Source organism: Schistocerca serialis, chromosome 10 (assembly GCF_023864345.2).
Source record: "Schistocerca serialis cubense isolate TAMUIC-IGC-003099 chromosome 10, iqSchSeri2.2, whole genome shotgun sequence".
Classification (NCBI taxonomy): Eukaryota; Metazoa; Arthropoda; class Insecta; order Orthoptera; family Acrididae; genus Schistocerca; species Schistocerca serialis.
This window is the reverse complement of record NC_064647.1, coordinates 143,050,098-143,064,025: the sequence shown is the minus strand read 5'-3', so window position 1 is coordinate 143,064,025 and position 13,928 is coordinate 143,050,098. Positions and strand designations below refer to the sequence as shown.

At 41.6% G+C, this 13,928-nt stretch overlaps 1 protein-coding gene across 3 annotated transcripts in view; it reads right to left on the bottom strand.

Moving 5' to 3' along the window:
- Nucleotides 1-13,910, bottom strand: part of LOC126425277 (microtubule-associated protein futsch) — a 233,482-nt gene extending 219,572 nt beyond the window's left edge. For all 3 annotated transcript variants that reach the window (XM_050088249.1, XM_050088250.1, XM_050088251.1), the window contains exon 1: nucleotides 944-13,910. In XM_050088249.1, coding sequence (XP_049944206.1) covers nucleotides 944-13,879 — 12,936 coding nt within the window. In that variant the 5' untranslated portion in view covers nucleotides 13,880-13,910. The remainder of the gene's footprint in view (nucleotides 1-943) is intronic.
- Between the last annotated feature and the right edge of the window lie 18 nt (nucleotides 13,911-13,928).

Below are 13,928 nucleotides of genomic sequence, written 5' to 3'. Positions count from 1 at the left end.
TGGCTCTGAGCACTATGGGACTTAACATCTGAGGTCATCAGTTCCCTAGAACTTAGAACTACTTAAACCTAACTAACCTAAGGACGTCACACAAATCCATGCCCGAGGCAGGATTCGAACCTGCGACCATAGCTGTCGCGCAGTTCCAGACTGAAGTGCCTAGAACCACTCGGCCACACTGGCCAGCCCAGCTTTCTATCGGCAATCTTGATGGACTGACACAGAATGAGTTTCAGGCATGATAAGAAACTTCTCAACATGACAGACTGTTTATTTTTCATGACACAATGAATACAAAACTTACTCATGCCCTTGGGGGTTAAATGTCACAATAATAATGAGGATGAGGAATGAGCATCCGAAGCAAAATGTCTAGTAAACATAGGCTCCAAAAAGGATACCTTTAGAGCTATGAGCACTACTACATCTTCAATACTGTGAAATAAATCTCTTCTACTACAAGTTCTTTGCTTTACATTTTTTAAGAAGTGGCAGTATAAACCATCACAAGAAAAAAGCATGCAGTAAACCTGAGATCCAAAGTGCATACGTGACGAGCTATGAGCACTTTTTCATAATGTCACTATTCAAATTTCTGTGTGCAAGTCCAAAAATAGCTTTCTGAAGTAAGTAGATTTAAAACTCTGAAGCAACAAACAGGCAGACATCTCAATACTTTGAAAACTGAGGTTGTTCTGACTGGTCCCTTCTATGTAACACACACTGAAAACTACCTGCAACCAGTATATCGACTCAATCCATTATGTGGCAGTATCTCGATTCAATCCCCTATGTAGCCCTCATCATGCTCCAGATATTTGTATGTATCAAATCAGTGTGTGTGTGTGTGTGTGTGTGTGTGTGTGTGTGTGTGTACGCGCGCAACTACAGACCACATTTACACTTATAGTCTACAATTCATATATCCAATTAATATACTCACTGGTATCTTCAGCAACTTGGGTATATCTGCCGTCGGCAGTCTTGGTGCCACTTTCTCAAGATTGCTGGACTGTTCAGCTCTCGAGGATGTCGAGTCACCGAGTTCCATTGCTGAAGCACTCTGCTTCTGCTTTGGAGACAGAAGAGCTTTTTGCTTCGGGTTAAGCTTTTGCACTCTCACTTCCCGCTCTATTATCTGCTCACCTGAGCTTGCCCGTTTCTGTCTGGCAGCTACCCTATCTCGATTATGGAGCGCTCCACTCTTAACTTCGAAAATTTCCAGTTTAGAATGTGTGCCATCACCACTCTTTATTTCACGGCTAGCTGCACTGCTGACATGCACCGATTTACTGACTTCTCCTGCCATCTTTGCCCCTTTAGCTGGAACCTGTTCCTTTGCCACTTTTCTTTCTGAGGAAGAAGTACTTACTTTTTCACCCTTCACAAGAGAAGCTTTAGATCGTTCAGAATGAGCTACCGATGTAACAGGTTGTTCTCTTGCAAGTGCTTCTTTGAGGATAGACTGCAGTGGTGACACACTTCTCTTGCGGGCTGACGATTCGTGTACACGGCTGTCACTTATTCCGGCTCTGGAGCCCTGGCACTCTTTTGTTTCTGAAACTTCTGTTCCCTTCTGTTTGTTTGTGCCTCGTACGATTTCTTCAGATTCTATGACATCAAAATCTTGTGAATCTGAGAGTCTTCCAATACTTTGCACGTCATCGACAGATGACAGTGATCCCGTTTCCTGTTCACTTCTGACATCTATTATCACCGGTAACTGTGACATTAGGGTATGTTCAGATTCTTGTTTAGAAATCAGTGTCAAAAGATCTTCTGGCTCCCTCGTGTCCTCTCGATTTCCTCCTCCAATTTCCTCGAATGATGAGACCTCATGCTTTCCACTTTCTTCAACTGGTGCTTCCAAATTTGTAGGCAGCTTTTCTAAAGTTTCTTCACGTTCTTCACATTCTTTGGAAGATGAAGTTGCCACAGAAATTTCTGTAACTGATTCCTCTATTTTTACAGCAGCCGACACCAACTTCATTCCTTTGTCATCTCCAGTAGTTTCAGCTTCTGTACTCAATTTTCTATGTTTGTCCTTCACCTTATGTGGCGATGCCGGACGAGCAGTGACATTTTCCTTCTTAGGAGAGTCCTTTTGCACCAGTGGGTGTTTGCCTTTGGCAGTACTTGCCCCAGAGGCTCCTCTACCTTTTAATGGTAAATTCTCAACATGCATTTCTTCTTGTCTTTCAGAGTCTTTAACCACTGTAGCTTCACTGCGCGTCTGTAATTTTGGACGCTTATTCTTATCAGAATTTCCGTGCTGCACTTCAGTCTCGTGCCGCTTCTGAGCACTAGAAGTCGCACTTGTCTCTGATGCTCTTGTCACTTTTGGTGAGAGTTTCTCAATTTTCCCTCCATCTTCCTTTGGAACAGGAGAGGAAACTCTAAAGCTGCTCTTGCTTTCCACGTCTTTAGAAAACTTCAGAGTCAATTTCTCCATTTTCCTTCCTTCTTCAATTTCTGCTGCAGGAGATGCAGAGGTTTCTCTCAGTTTCAACATTTTTTGTGAGGGTTTTTCTATTGCAATTTCATCGTCTTTTGTCTCTGTTGCCAAAACTGTGAGACATGCTTGTGCCGCTTTTCTTGTTTTTGATGAGGATTTGTTTACTTGGGGTTCTTCAGTTTCTGCTGTTGCTTCAATTGCTATGCTATCAGCTGACTTCAAGGGTTTTGTAATTACTTTTTCTGTTTTAACTATTTCTTTTGCAGTAGCATCAGTACTGGTAGCTTCCAACATTTTTGCCTCAGTCGTTACTTTCGGTGTTAACTTTTCCACCTTCGGTTCTCCCTCAACTGATGCTTCTGGAAGATTACTACTCGTCTGCTTTACATCTGCTACTTTCGCAATTTGTAGCAGCAGTCCGCCATCATTAGTTCCCACTTCCTTATTCTCTTCCTCTGCAAATGATACACTAGCCCCATCACTTTTTGGCACTTTTTTGTGAAATTTTTCAGTTTTAGATTCTCCTTGCAGACTATCATCTTTTGTAACAGGTGAAAAGTGACCTTTCACCTTTTTCAGTGTCAATTTTTCCACCCTCCCTTCTTCTCTTGACCTGGGTGAGTCAATATATGGTTCTGAATGTTTTCCTTCTCCTTGCTTAGGTATCTTAATGGTTAGTTTCTCTAATTTTGGTGACTGCCTGCATTCTTCAGATGGTTTTTCTGCTGGTATACTTATCTTTAACGCTACTTTCCCTCTCTTACTTTCTTCAGCAGATAGCTCACTATGAACAGATTCCAGATCCACCTGTTTTTGATGTTTCGGACTGCTCCTTTCAGACTTCTCCGTTTTCAGACTTGCCACAGTATCGTCGGCTTTCGGTATTTTTATTGTCAGCTTCGGAACTGTAGGTTCTTCGGCACTTTTGTTCCCTGTACTTGCTGCAGATTTTGGAGAATATGTGGCTGGGTCCATGGGCGATTTTCTGCTGTCTCCGTCAGAAGAGAGACTTTGCGTTCTCACTCTCAAGATTATTTTCTCTTGTGATGCTGAACTGTCTGTCTTCAACAGTTTTGCACTTGGCTTCTCATCATCACCTTTACTATCCTTGTCTATCGGTTCACTGTGAGATCTATCTCTTCTACGTTTTAGAGATGATTTTGTCGGTGAAGGGCTCCGCCCAGTTTCAGATTTTTCAAGTGCCTGGACTTCTGGAACACTGACCTTTGAAACAGAAGTGGAGATATTGCCATCAGAATCCACAGCAGCATCCTGTTTGTCTGCCTCAATAATAAGTTCCTTTGCCTGCTCTTTGATTTCCATATCTTTTGCAGGAATTGTTTTCACGGACTTACTTTTCGCATCGTGAGATTCAGTTTTGCTGACAGAAATCGCAGGTGTCCCCACTTCCTGTGAACTATCCAAAGATACATCAATATCTCCAGTGGATTTTTTAATTTTGACAGACTGAGCTGGTTCAAGTTCTCGAGCAATTTCTTCCTTGTCATGAGGTTTTTTCGCTGACTTACCCTCCCCTTCTTTTTGACTACTCAGAGATGCATGACTGTCTGTAGCAGCATTTTTATTTTCAGCAGCCTTATCTAATACAAAGTCTCGGGCATTTTCCTTCTTGTCAATTGGTTTCTTTCCTGACATATCTTCTTCCTGTTTGTTTTCAGTAACCTGATCCCGTCTGAGTTTTTGACCAACTTTCTTTTTGTCAACTGATTTCTTTATTAATTTGTCCTCCTCTTCCTGTTTATTCTCATTGCTCTCATCTGGTATTAGTTCTTGGTCATCATTTTTCTTGTCAACTCGTTTCTTTCCTGACTTATCCTCTTTCTGTCTCTTTTCAGTAGCCTGATCTTGTTCGAGTTCTTGACTAACTTCCTTCTTGTCAACCAGATTCTTTCCTGATTCGTTGGCCTCTTCCTGTACGTATTCAGTGGTCTGATCTGGTCTGAGTTTACGGTCACCTCTTTTCCCTTCAAGTGGTTTCTTTGGTGACTTGTTCTCCTCATGTTCATTTTCAGTAGCCTGATCTCGTCTTAATTCTTGACTAACTTCCTTCTTGTCAACCGCTTTCTTTTTCATTTTCTCTTCCTCCTCTTGTTTATTTTCAGTAGCTTGATGTGGTCCAATTTCTTGGTCACCTTTTTTCCTGTCAAGTGGTTTCTTTACTGACTTTGCTTCTCCCTGTTTATTTTCAGTAGCCTGATATTGTCTGAATTCTTGACTACCTTCCTTCTTTTCAACTGGTTTCTTTCCTGATTTGTTCTCCTCTTCTCGCTTCTTTTCTGTGGTCTGATCTGGTCCAAGCTCCTGTTCACCTTTTTTCCTGCCAAGCTGTTTCTTTACTTTTTTATTCTCTTCCAGTCTATTTTCAATAGCATCACTTTGACTGAGCTCTTGACTAAATTCCGCCTTGTGAATTGGTCTCTTTCTCAATTTTTCCTGCTCGTCCTGTTTGTTTTCGGTGGTCTGACCTGGTCCGAGTTCTCGGTCACCTTTTTTCTTGTCTACTGTTTTTTTTACTGACTTTTCCTCTTGCGGTTTATTCACAGCAGGCTGATCAGGTCTGGCTTCTTGACTATCTTCCTCCTTGTCGACTGATTTCTTTCTCGATTTCTCCTCTTCCTCCTGTTTATTTTCAGTAGTATGATCTGATCTGAGTTTCTGGTCACCTTTGTTCTTGTAAGTTGGTTCCTTTCCTGACTTCTGCTCTTCTATTTTATTTTCAGTAATCTCATCTGGTCTGAATTCTCGGTCACCTTGCTTCTTATCAACTGGTTCCTTTACTGACTTAAATACTACTTGTTTATTTTCAGTAACCTGATCTGGTCTGAGTGCTTCACTACCTTCTTCCTCATCAAGGGGTCTCTCTATTGACTTGGCCGCCTCTTCCCATTTATTTTCACTGATCTGATCTGGTCTGAGTTCCTGATCACTTTTTTCCTTGTCAACTGGTTTCTTTACTGACTTACCCTCTTGCTGTTTATTTTCATTTGTCTGATTTTGTCCGAGTTCTTGACTAATTTCCTTCTTGTCAACTGTTTTCTTTCCCAATTTGTCCTCCTCTTCCTGTTTACTTCCAGTGGTGTGATCAACTCTGAGTTCTTGGTCACATTTTTTCTTATCAACTGGTTTCTTCACTGACTCACCCACTTGCTGCTTATTTTCAGTTGCCTGATCTTGTTTGAGTTCATGACTAATTTCCTCCTTGTCAACTGGTTTCTTTATCGATTTGTCCTCCTCTTCCTGTTTATTTTCAGTGATCTGATCTGGTCTGAGATCTTGTTCACCTTTTTTCTCATCAACTGGTTTCTTTACTGACGTATTCACTTTTTGTTCACTTTCAGTAGTGTGATTTTCTCCAAGTTCTTGAATGACTTCCTCCTTTTCAATTGGTTTCTTTGTAGATTTGTCCTTCCTTTCATGTTTATTTTCAGGGATATAATCTACCCTGAGTTCTTGGTTGCCTTTCTTGTTGTCAGCTGGTTTCTTTCCTGGCTTACCCTCTAGCCTTTTTGTTCCAGTAGCCTGATCTTCTCCGAGTTCTTGACTAAATTCCCTCTTGTCAACCGGTTTCTTTTCCAATTTGTCCTCCTCTTCCTGTTTATTTTCAGTGGCTTGACCAGGTCTGATCTCTTGGTCGCCTTTTTTCTTGTCAGCCGGTTTCTTTACTGACCTGTCACCTTGCTGTTTATCTTTAGTAGCCTGAACTGGTCTTTGACTAACTTCCTCCTTGCTGACTGGTTTCTTTATCGATTTGCCCCCCTCTTCCTGTTTGTCATCACTGTTCTGATCTGGTCTGACTTCTTTGTCACCTTTTTTCTTGTCAGCTGGCTTCTTTGCTGGCTTATCCTCTTCCTGTTTATTTTCAATAGCCTGATCTTTGAGTTCTTGATTAATTTCCTTCTTGTCAACTAGTTTCTTTCCCAATTTGTCTTTCTCTTCCTGTTTATTTTCAGTGGTGCGATCTGGCCTGAGTTCTTGGTCACCTTTTTTCTTGTCGACTGGTTTCTTTTCTGGCTTATCCTCTTCCTGTTTATTTTCAGTGGCTTGTTCCGGTCTGAGTTCCTGAGAATATTCCTTCTGGTCTATCAATTTCTTTGCTAATTTATCCTCTTTCTGTTTATTTTCAGCAGTACGATGAGGTCCAAGTTGTTGAGCACCTTCCTTCTCATCAGCTGGTTTCTTCCCCAATTTATCCTCTTCCTGTTTCCTACTCACAGGCTCTTTAGTTTGTACAAAGCCTTTTTTATTTTTGGCCAACTGTGCTCGATCGAGTGATTCTTCTCGAGCAATTTCCTTCTCATTGACTGACTTCTTCCCAGACTTATCTGCTTTGCTTCCACTGTGTTCAAGTGATGAATCAGACTTTGTTACTGCTGTGTCAACTTGCTTACCAGTGCTATCTGTATCCTTCAAAATTGAAGTATCTGTCAATTTCTCTTCACCCATCAACTTGGAATCCTTCATGTATGAATCTGTTTTCTTTTCTTGACCTTCATCTGATGGCAGAGCCTCCTCTAAGCTTACAACCTTCTTTAGGGTTTTTTCAGAGTGCTTCAGTTTCTCTTCAGTATCAACTTTGGGCACATTGTCCAACAGAAAACGCTTACCCTCAGCTTTCTCAACTACAATAGAAGCTTCAGGCGAAGGTTTTAACACTTCTAAAGCCTTTTCATCACCTGTGGTGACTTCCTCATGTTTTTCAACAAATTTCAAGTCATCACTTGTTTCATGAGAATCAGTATCTTCTTTTTCATCACTTTTTTCAGTCACAACACTTTCCTGTAGAAACTTTTTCCCTGCAAATACCTTCAACACACTAGGCTTACCTTTCACTACATCTGCTTTTTCATTCTTTGTGATGGTTATCGTCTCTGTCTCATTTGTGGTCTGTTTCTTATCTTTAGTAACACAGATGTCTGTATTTACCATAAGTGGGCCAGATGCTGAATGTTTAACCTCAGCATGTCTCAACTTAAAATCTCCTTTGTCATCATACTTTGCTTCATCAGATTTCTCATCAGACTTTGAGACATTGTCATCTTCCTTTGTTTTCAACACTGTCTCTTCTATTTTACTTCTTTCACCTTTCTTTTCCTCTAATTTAGTTTCAACTTTAACTTTCTCTGCAGCATCCTTCAATCTTTCTTTATTCAAAGACTCCTTTGAAGACAACACGGCAGTTACATCCTCTGACATCTTCACCGATTTCTCTTGACCACCACAAATGTCTTCAGGTTTGGTCTTCATTCTGTCCTCAACAGCTGTCGTGTTCGTCGCTTGAGCATATTCAGTTATTGTTTCTGTTTCTTTGGAAGTCTGTGGCTTTCCCTTGAGAGCTGCAAGATTTGTTGCAGGCTTTGTTGCTTCACCCCTCACACTATCTGGAACTAACTTTTCTTCCTCTGTTTTGGGCAGAAGCTTCTCCACTCTTTCTGTCTCAGTTAACTCATGAAGATCAGAAACCCCTTTTGAAGCAACTGGTTTCCAGCTTGACACTGAAGACCCTGTTATTTGCCGTTCTTTCATACTAGCACCTTGCTCTGTTTCAATTTTCTTAGCAGACACCTCCGGCACGACTTTATGTGAAACGTCCTCTGAACAGACAACAAGAGTTTCTGATGTACTTATTTCTGAACTACCCCCGTCCTTAACCAAAGGCATCCCCTTATTATCTATTTTGCTTGTAGAGATAACATTCAGATTTGCCAGAGAAGAAATTAACTCTGGATCTTTTGAGCCTACAGTTACACTCAAAGAATCTTCTTTAATGGCAGCTGGTATTTGACTCTCAGTCTTGTCTTCTTTCTCTCTTTGCTCCTTTGAGCCATTCTTCTGTTTAATTATTTCTTTTTCACCAGTTTGTGGTTTTCTCTGTTCTGATGGTGACAAAACGGGTGGTCTTACTGTTAGAGAAACATTATGAAGCTTCTCAGAAACTTCTGTGGTTTGTATAACTGAGTTGTTTTCAACTCTATCTACAGAATCTGTGCTGAGAGCTTTCATCAATGACAGACTTGCTTTCTCCTCAACAGTATCAGACTTAGTTTCTGTTTTCTTTTTGGAGGAAGATTCCACCTCTTCTTTTTTGTGCAGTGCGGCAGATTTTAATTCAGAACTGGGCACTGATGCTTTAACCTGTTTTGGAACAGATGTCTGTTTTTCTTTGGCCATTTCAGTATCAGAACTTTCAGATGAAATTTTCCCCATTTTGCTTGCATGTAATATTGTTACAGGATTTTCCTTTACTGATCCAGACTTAAGAACACCTGGTTTTGACGACTGAGGCATCTGAATCTTTTCATGATGCCCTTTTGGTTTCAATTCAAGTTTAGGTACAGTTGATTTTACCTCTGTGTAAATTGGTTTTTGCTTCCCTTCAATTACTTTAGTGCCAGAGATTTTTGGCAATTTTTTTTCTGTTGCAACATTTTCTTTGGCAACGAAATGACTAATTTCACTTTTCCGTGCCACCATTGCCCTCTTTTGCTCCACAGGCACAGCATCAGTTTTTAATTCAGACCCAAATATTTTTTCTTTAGTTGCATTCTGAATTGCTTCCATTCTCACATCCATACTCTTTTGTGGAATTTTTTCAATAGTTTGGGCTGGTAACACACTCAATTTTTCCATGATGATAGCAGACCTAATTTCAACTTTGGTTGGGGATGCTGGCCAATTCTCTTCTTGTGATTGTTCAACTGATTTTAATTCAGCTTCAGGAGCAAGCGATTCAGTTTTTGGTGTCAATGGTTTTAGATTAGCTTTAGCTTCTCTATCAGCAGGCCCTGATGGAATTCTCTCCACTTTACCTGTTGGAGACAGAGTACTCAGTTTTTCTTTAGCATCTGCAGAATGACTTGCTGTTTCTTCCAGTGGAAGAGTCAGCTTTCTACCTGTAGGATGAGCACTATGTTTCATTTCAGCTTTGATAACAGTGTCCTTTGCTTCTGTTGCTGGCAATGGCTCTCTAGTTTCTTCTTTCATTTGCACATTCTCTGTTTCTGGAGGACTTTTATGTGATTCATTAGCTTGCACTAGTGTGCTCAGCATTTCCTTCCTGACTCTGGAATTAATTTCAGTTTCCTCCTTCACAGACTGAACACTGAGCCTCATTTCAGGTCGTTTTATTGTGTCTTTTGCTTCCACAACAGCAGCTTTCTGCAGCTTCTCAACAACTGTTTGCTTTCTTTTCAAAGGCTCAGTTTTCTGTTCCATTATCTGAGGGAAACATTGTTCTGCATGTATCGTGCTAGCCTTTGGTTCAGTGTGCCTTGGATGTGCCTTTGGTCCCTCTGTGGAACATTTACGTTCAGGTACTGATGCTGAAGTTTCACATTTTTGTTTGACAGATGTCACCACTGAAGTACTTTTCCTGCGGTCTGTTTCTTCAGATGATTCTCGAGTTGGTTCTGGAACAATCTCCTTAGGTTGACCCACTCCTGCACTCACTGTTTCAGCTTCACTTACTTTTGTGTCATGTTTACTAGATCGCTCTGAAGTCTTTGATTTAACATCTGCCTCAGATGGTGAAGTTCCTGTTTCATTGTCATTCTGTGGCATTGGAGTTTTCTCCTTGTTTTCTTTCGGACCCTTTTCTGATTTCTCCTTTGATGTCACCTTTACTGTCTCTGGCACTTTTCTATTATCAGAAGGAGCATCAGAACCCTCAGTATTCTTTTCTTTTACTACAGCGTGCTCTTTCTTATCTCCAAGAGTTTCTGAGATAATTTTTAAATTTGATTCAGGATCCTTCTTTTCAGCTACAGCCTTTTTAACCACTTCTTCAACTAATGGAGATATGTCTTCAAACACCGCCACACTTGACTTCGTTTTGTCTTCCTGTCCCTTGCTGTCAATCAACTCTGGTTGCATTTTATCAGCTGATTTAGAAATGTCTGTCTTTGAGGGTTCTGTCACCATAATGTCTGTATTATCCATTGCAGAGGGTTGTATATTTTGTGATTTTTTTGACACAGCTTCATCAGTTTCTTTTGCACCTGCCACTGAAAGTTTTGTTTTTTTAGGTTCCTTACTTTCAACTATTGGAGAAGAGACATTTGCCTGCTTATTAAATGCTGACATTTTCTGCAAAACATCTGATTCACTCTCAATTACAGTTGACGGTGGTTTCCTTTTACCAATAGTTGGTGATGCTTCCAATGAACTTGTGGACGGGCGATCTATATCTACAGTGACCTCACTGGTCTCCACTTTATCCTGCTGTGATGTTTTATCCTTCTCTTTACTGATACTTGAAGCTGGGAGTACAGAACTAATTGTGTCCGATTTATTTACTGCAACTTTTTCAGGAAACTGACTTTTTGCCTTCGGCACACCATCGGTTTTTTGTTTCTGTTCCAAAGGCAGTAATGCTTCAGAGACAACTGGTGCTCCTTGTATGCCCCTACCTTCCAGTAAATCAATGGAGGACTTAGGTCCAGGACTGGTCGAGATGTTTTCGCCCTCTTCTGTTCCTTTACTCCCTTGTACACTCTGAATTTTTTGAGATGAAGTTGCATCTACTTTGACAGATTTCTCAACCAACTTGTATGCAAAGTCTTGAGAAATTTTGTCAGAGGCCTTTTCTTCAATTGATTGGCCATAAGAGCTTGATTTCTCTGAATATATTTCAGAAAGCTCTTCAGAATCCTGTGACTCCTCATCACCATAAGCATCCATCAACTGTTTCAGAGCTCTAGGTGCAACAATAGAGGGCTTTTGTTTACTTAAAAATGATCCTGTATTTGCAGCTGATGTACTTTGAAGCCTTTCTGCATCAGCTGTCGGCAGCTTTGTAACAGATGGCTCTACAACTTGTGATTTGAACGGAAATTTCTTAGTTACTGAGTGGTGCTCTGTTCTACTTATTTCAGCAGTAACAATTTTCTTTTCCTTGGACAAGCTTTCAAAAAGTTTCTCTCCTTTTACAGTAACTTGTGGTTTTACAATGGTAGTGGCTTTTCTGTCTGTAACATTTTGTGATATGTCCAGACACACAGAGTCCACATCAGCTGGTTTTGTTTCAGTGACTGTTGAAGGAAGAAACTGTTCCCCCGTAGCTATTTCCTCCAGTGCATCTTTTTCTTTAAAAACCTTGCTGACTCCTGTTTCCACACCAGTCTTAAGCTCCTTGGCAGGTGATGTTACTAGAGTTTCTGGTTTTTGGGTGAGACTGGCTGTTTCAGTAGCTTCTTCACTAGATACCTGTTGAGTATCACATTTTTCTGAGGAATCTTTCAAGTCTTCCATCAAGAACTTACTCTGCGACTCTTTTTCGACACCTAACACTGAAGGGGTTTCAAAAGTTTTCTGCTTCATTCCAAACATCTGCACCTTCACAGTACCTTGTGCTTTGGGCACAGTTGAGACCACTTTTGCTACTTTTGCACTATCACTGCCTTTAACACTGACCCCATCTCCCGCACTCTTCCGCTTCTCAGCAGTTTTAATACAACTCGGCTGCGAGAGTGAGGGTGCAGCCTTAGATGGCGACGCCTGTTTCTCCTTAAATGAGAATTTCACATCTGACTGCTTGGCAGCTGTTGTGTCACTGTGTAAACTACGGATTGATGGCGTCTTAGCACCACCACCTACTTCTGCAAATCTCTGCACATCTGGCTTTTCTTCTCGCGCTGCACTGGCCGAGAAATCAGTCATGGATACAGACTTTTTTAATGGCGAATAACTTTCTGGCACAATTTCTTTCATTTCTGGAACTGAAGGGCTTTTACGGACCAATACACATGACGGCGTACTTTTTTTCGGTACATATGTGCCAATTTTTTTGTCTACAGACAGCTGACGTTCACCGCTCACTTCCGTCCTCTCTTCTGTGGGTTCTTTCTTTCCGAAATTTATTTTCTGGCTCTTATCGCTGCCCCCAACAGGTTTAGTGACAAGCCCCTTCAGTGCTGAGGAGGCCCCTGCGCTAGTGTTTCCAACAGACTGGAAAGGAAGATTTGTTAACTTTTTCTTTTCTGCCAAAGAAGGTGGAGTCCCAAAACTTATTTTCTTCACCACTGGCGTTTGTCGAGTTTTATCCACTGCTGACTTAAGACCTTGCGGTTGCACAGGTGGTAATCTACTTGGAGCCGGACTCAATGATAACTGGCCACTCGGTGGTACCGAACCTTCAGGTGGTGGCACTTTTGATGAGGTCTGAACCTGTGATGTTTTAGAGGGTGAACCACTAAGAGGTAACTTCAAAACACCACTAGATGATGGCTTTACATGTTGCTCGGTTTGTGTTCTTCTGATCTGTTCTCGAAATGGAGGAACCTTGACAGCCATCATCCCTACTTGTGACGACTGCGAAGCTCCTGTCGATGACCTCGAAACCTCTTTCTTCACAGTTACAGACGAGCTGCTGTGACTCTCTGTTGCTCGTTTGGGTACAGAAGGGCTAGAAGGGGTTTTTACCACTTCAGGCCTACCTACCACTTTTATTTTTGGAGTCGTCTGTGCTGTAGTGGGTTCAGCTTTACCTTGCACTTCCAACTTTGTAGTCGTTTGTGAAGTTGTGGGAGTTCCAACAGTTGCTTTTGAAGATGAGGCATCAGATGGAGTCCTCCGAATACCAATTTTCTGGATCTTTGTTTTCGCATCCGCACTCAGTACAGCAGAAGGTGAAGACCCACGGATGTGAACTGATTTCAGCTTTCTTTCTGAAGTTGGCATGTCCATTTTCTGACCTCTTCCCTTGCCCAAATCTGTTATAGAGGCCAAATTCTTCTCTGCCGCAACAGCTGCCGAGTTATTTTCCGGCATTTTCTTCGGGACGCCAAGTCTCTTCATGTCTACATTTGCAGGTTTTCGCATCTGTGGTGAAGACGTCAGTGGAGCAGGCATCTCAACTGTTGTCTCCTTCACAGCAGGGCCTGAATTGTCCCTAATAGGCTGCATGCGTTGAAGTGTCTTCTCTGCCACAGACGGTTCCACCGTAGCTTTTTTCAACACTTCTTGACTGGCTGCTGAGACTGCACCCTTGCCGACTGCTTCATGAAATGAGCTTTGTGCAGATGTTTCCTTCTGGCTTTCCAAATTCTCCTGCTGTGGGGCAGGCTTCACCTCAGCTTGACTTTGTAATTCAGTTTCAGAATTAGTGTCATTTTGAGCAGACGTGGCAGCTAATGAATCTTCACTTTGTTTCTGCTTATCCTCTTTCATTTTCACACTCTTCCCTGAGGTACAATCTTCCGAGCTCTTTTCCAGACGGGAGTCCTGCCCCACAGCCATTTCGACAGGTGCGACCACCTTCATACTCTCCTCTGGCTTTTCTGGCATCATCTGCACTTCCACAGTGTTACCTTTCGAGTCATCTTTAACAGTGTTGTCTGGTCCCTCTGTTTGCTCATCTTTTAGGTCTGAAAACCTCTCTCTTTCACTTCCTTCAGAAGATGGGGCCATAGAAGAATCGAACTGCTTCTCAGCTTGAGGCTCCTCTGATGCAGGCTCT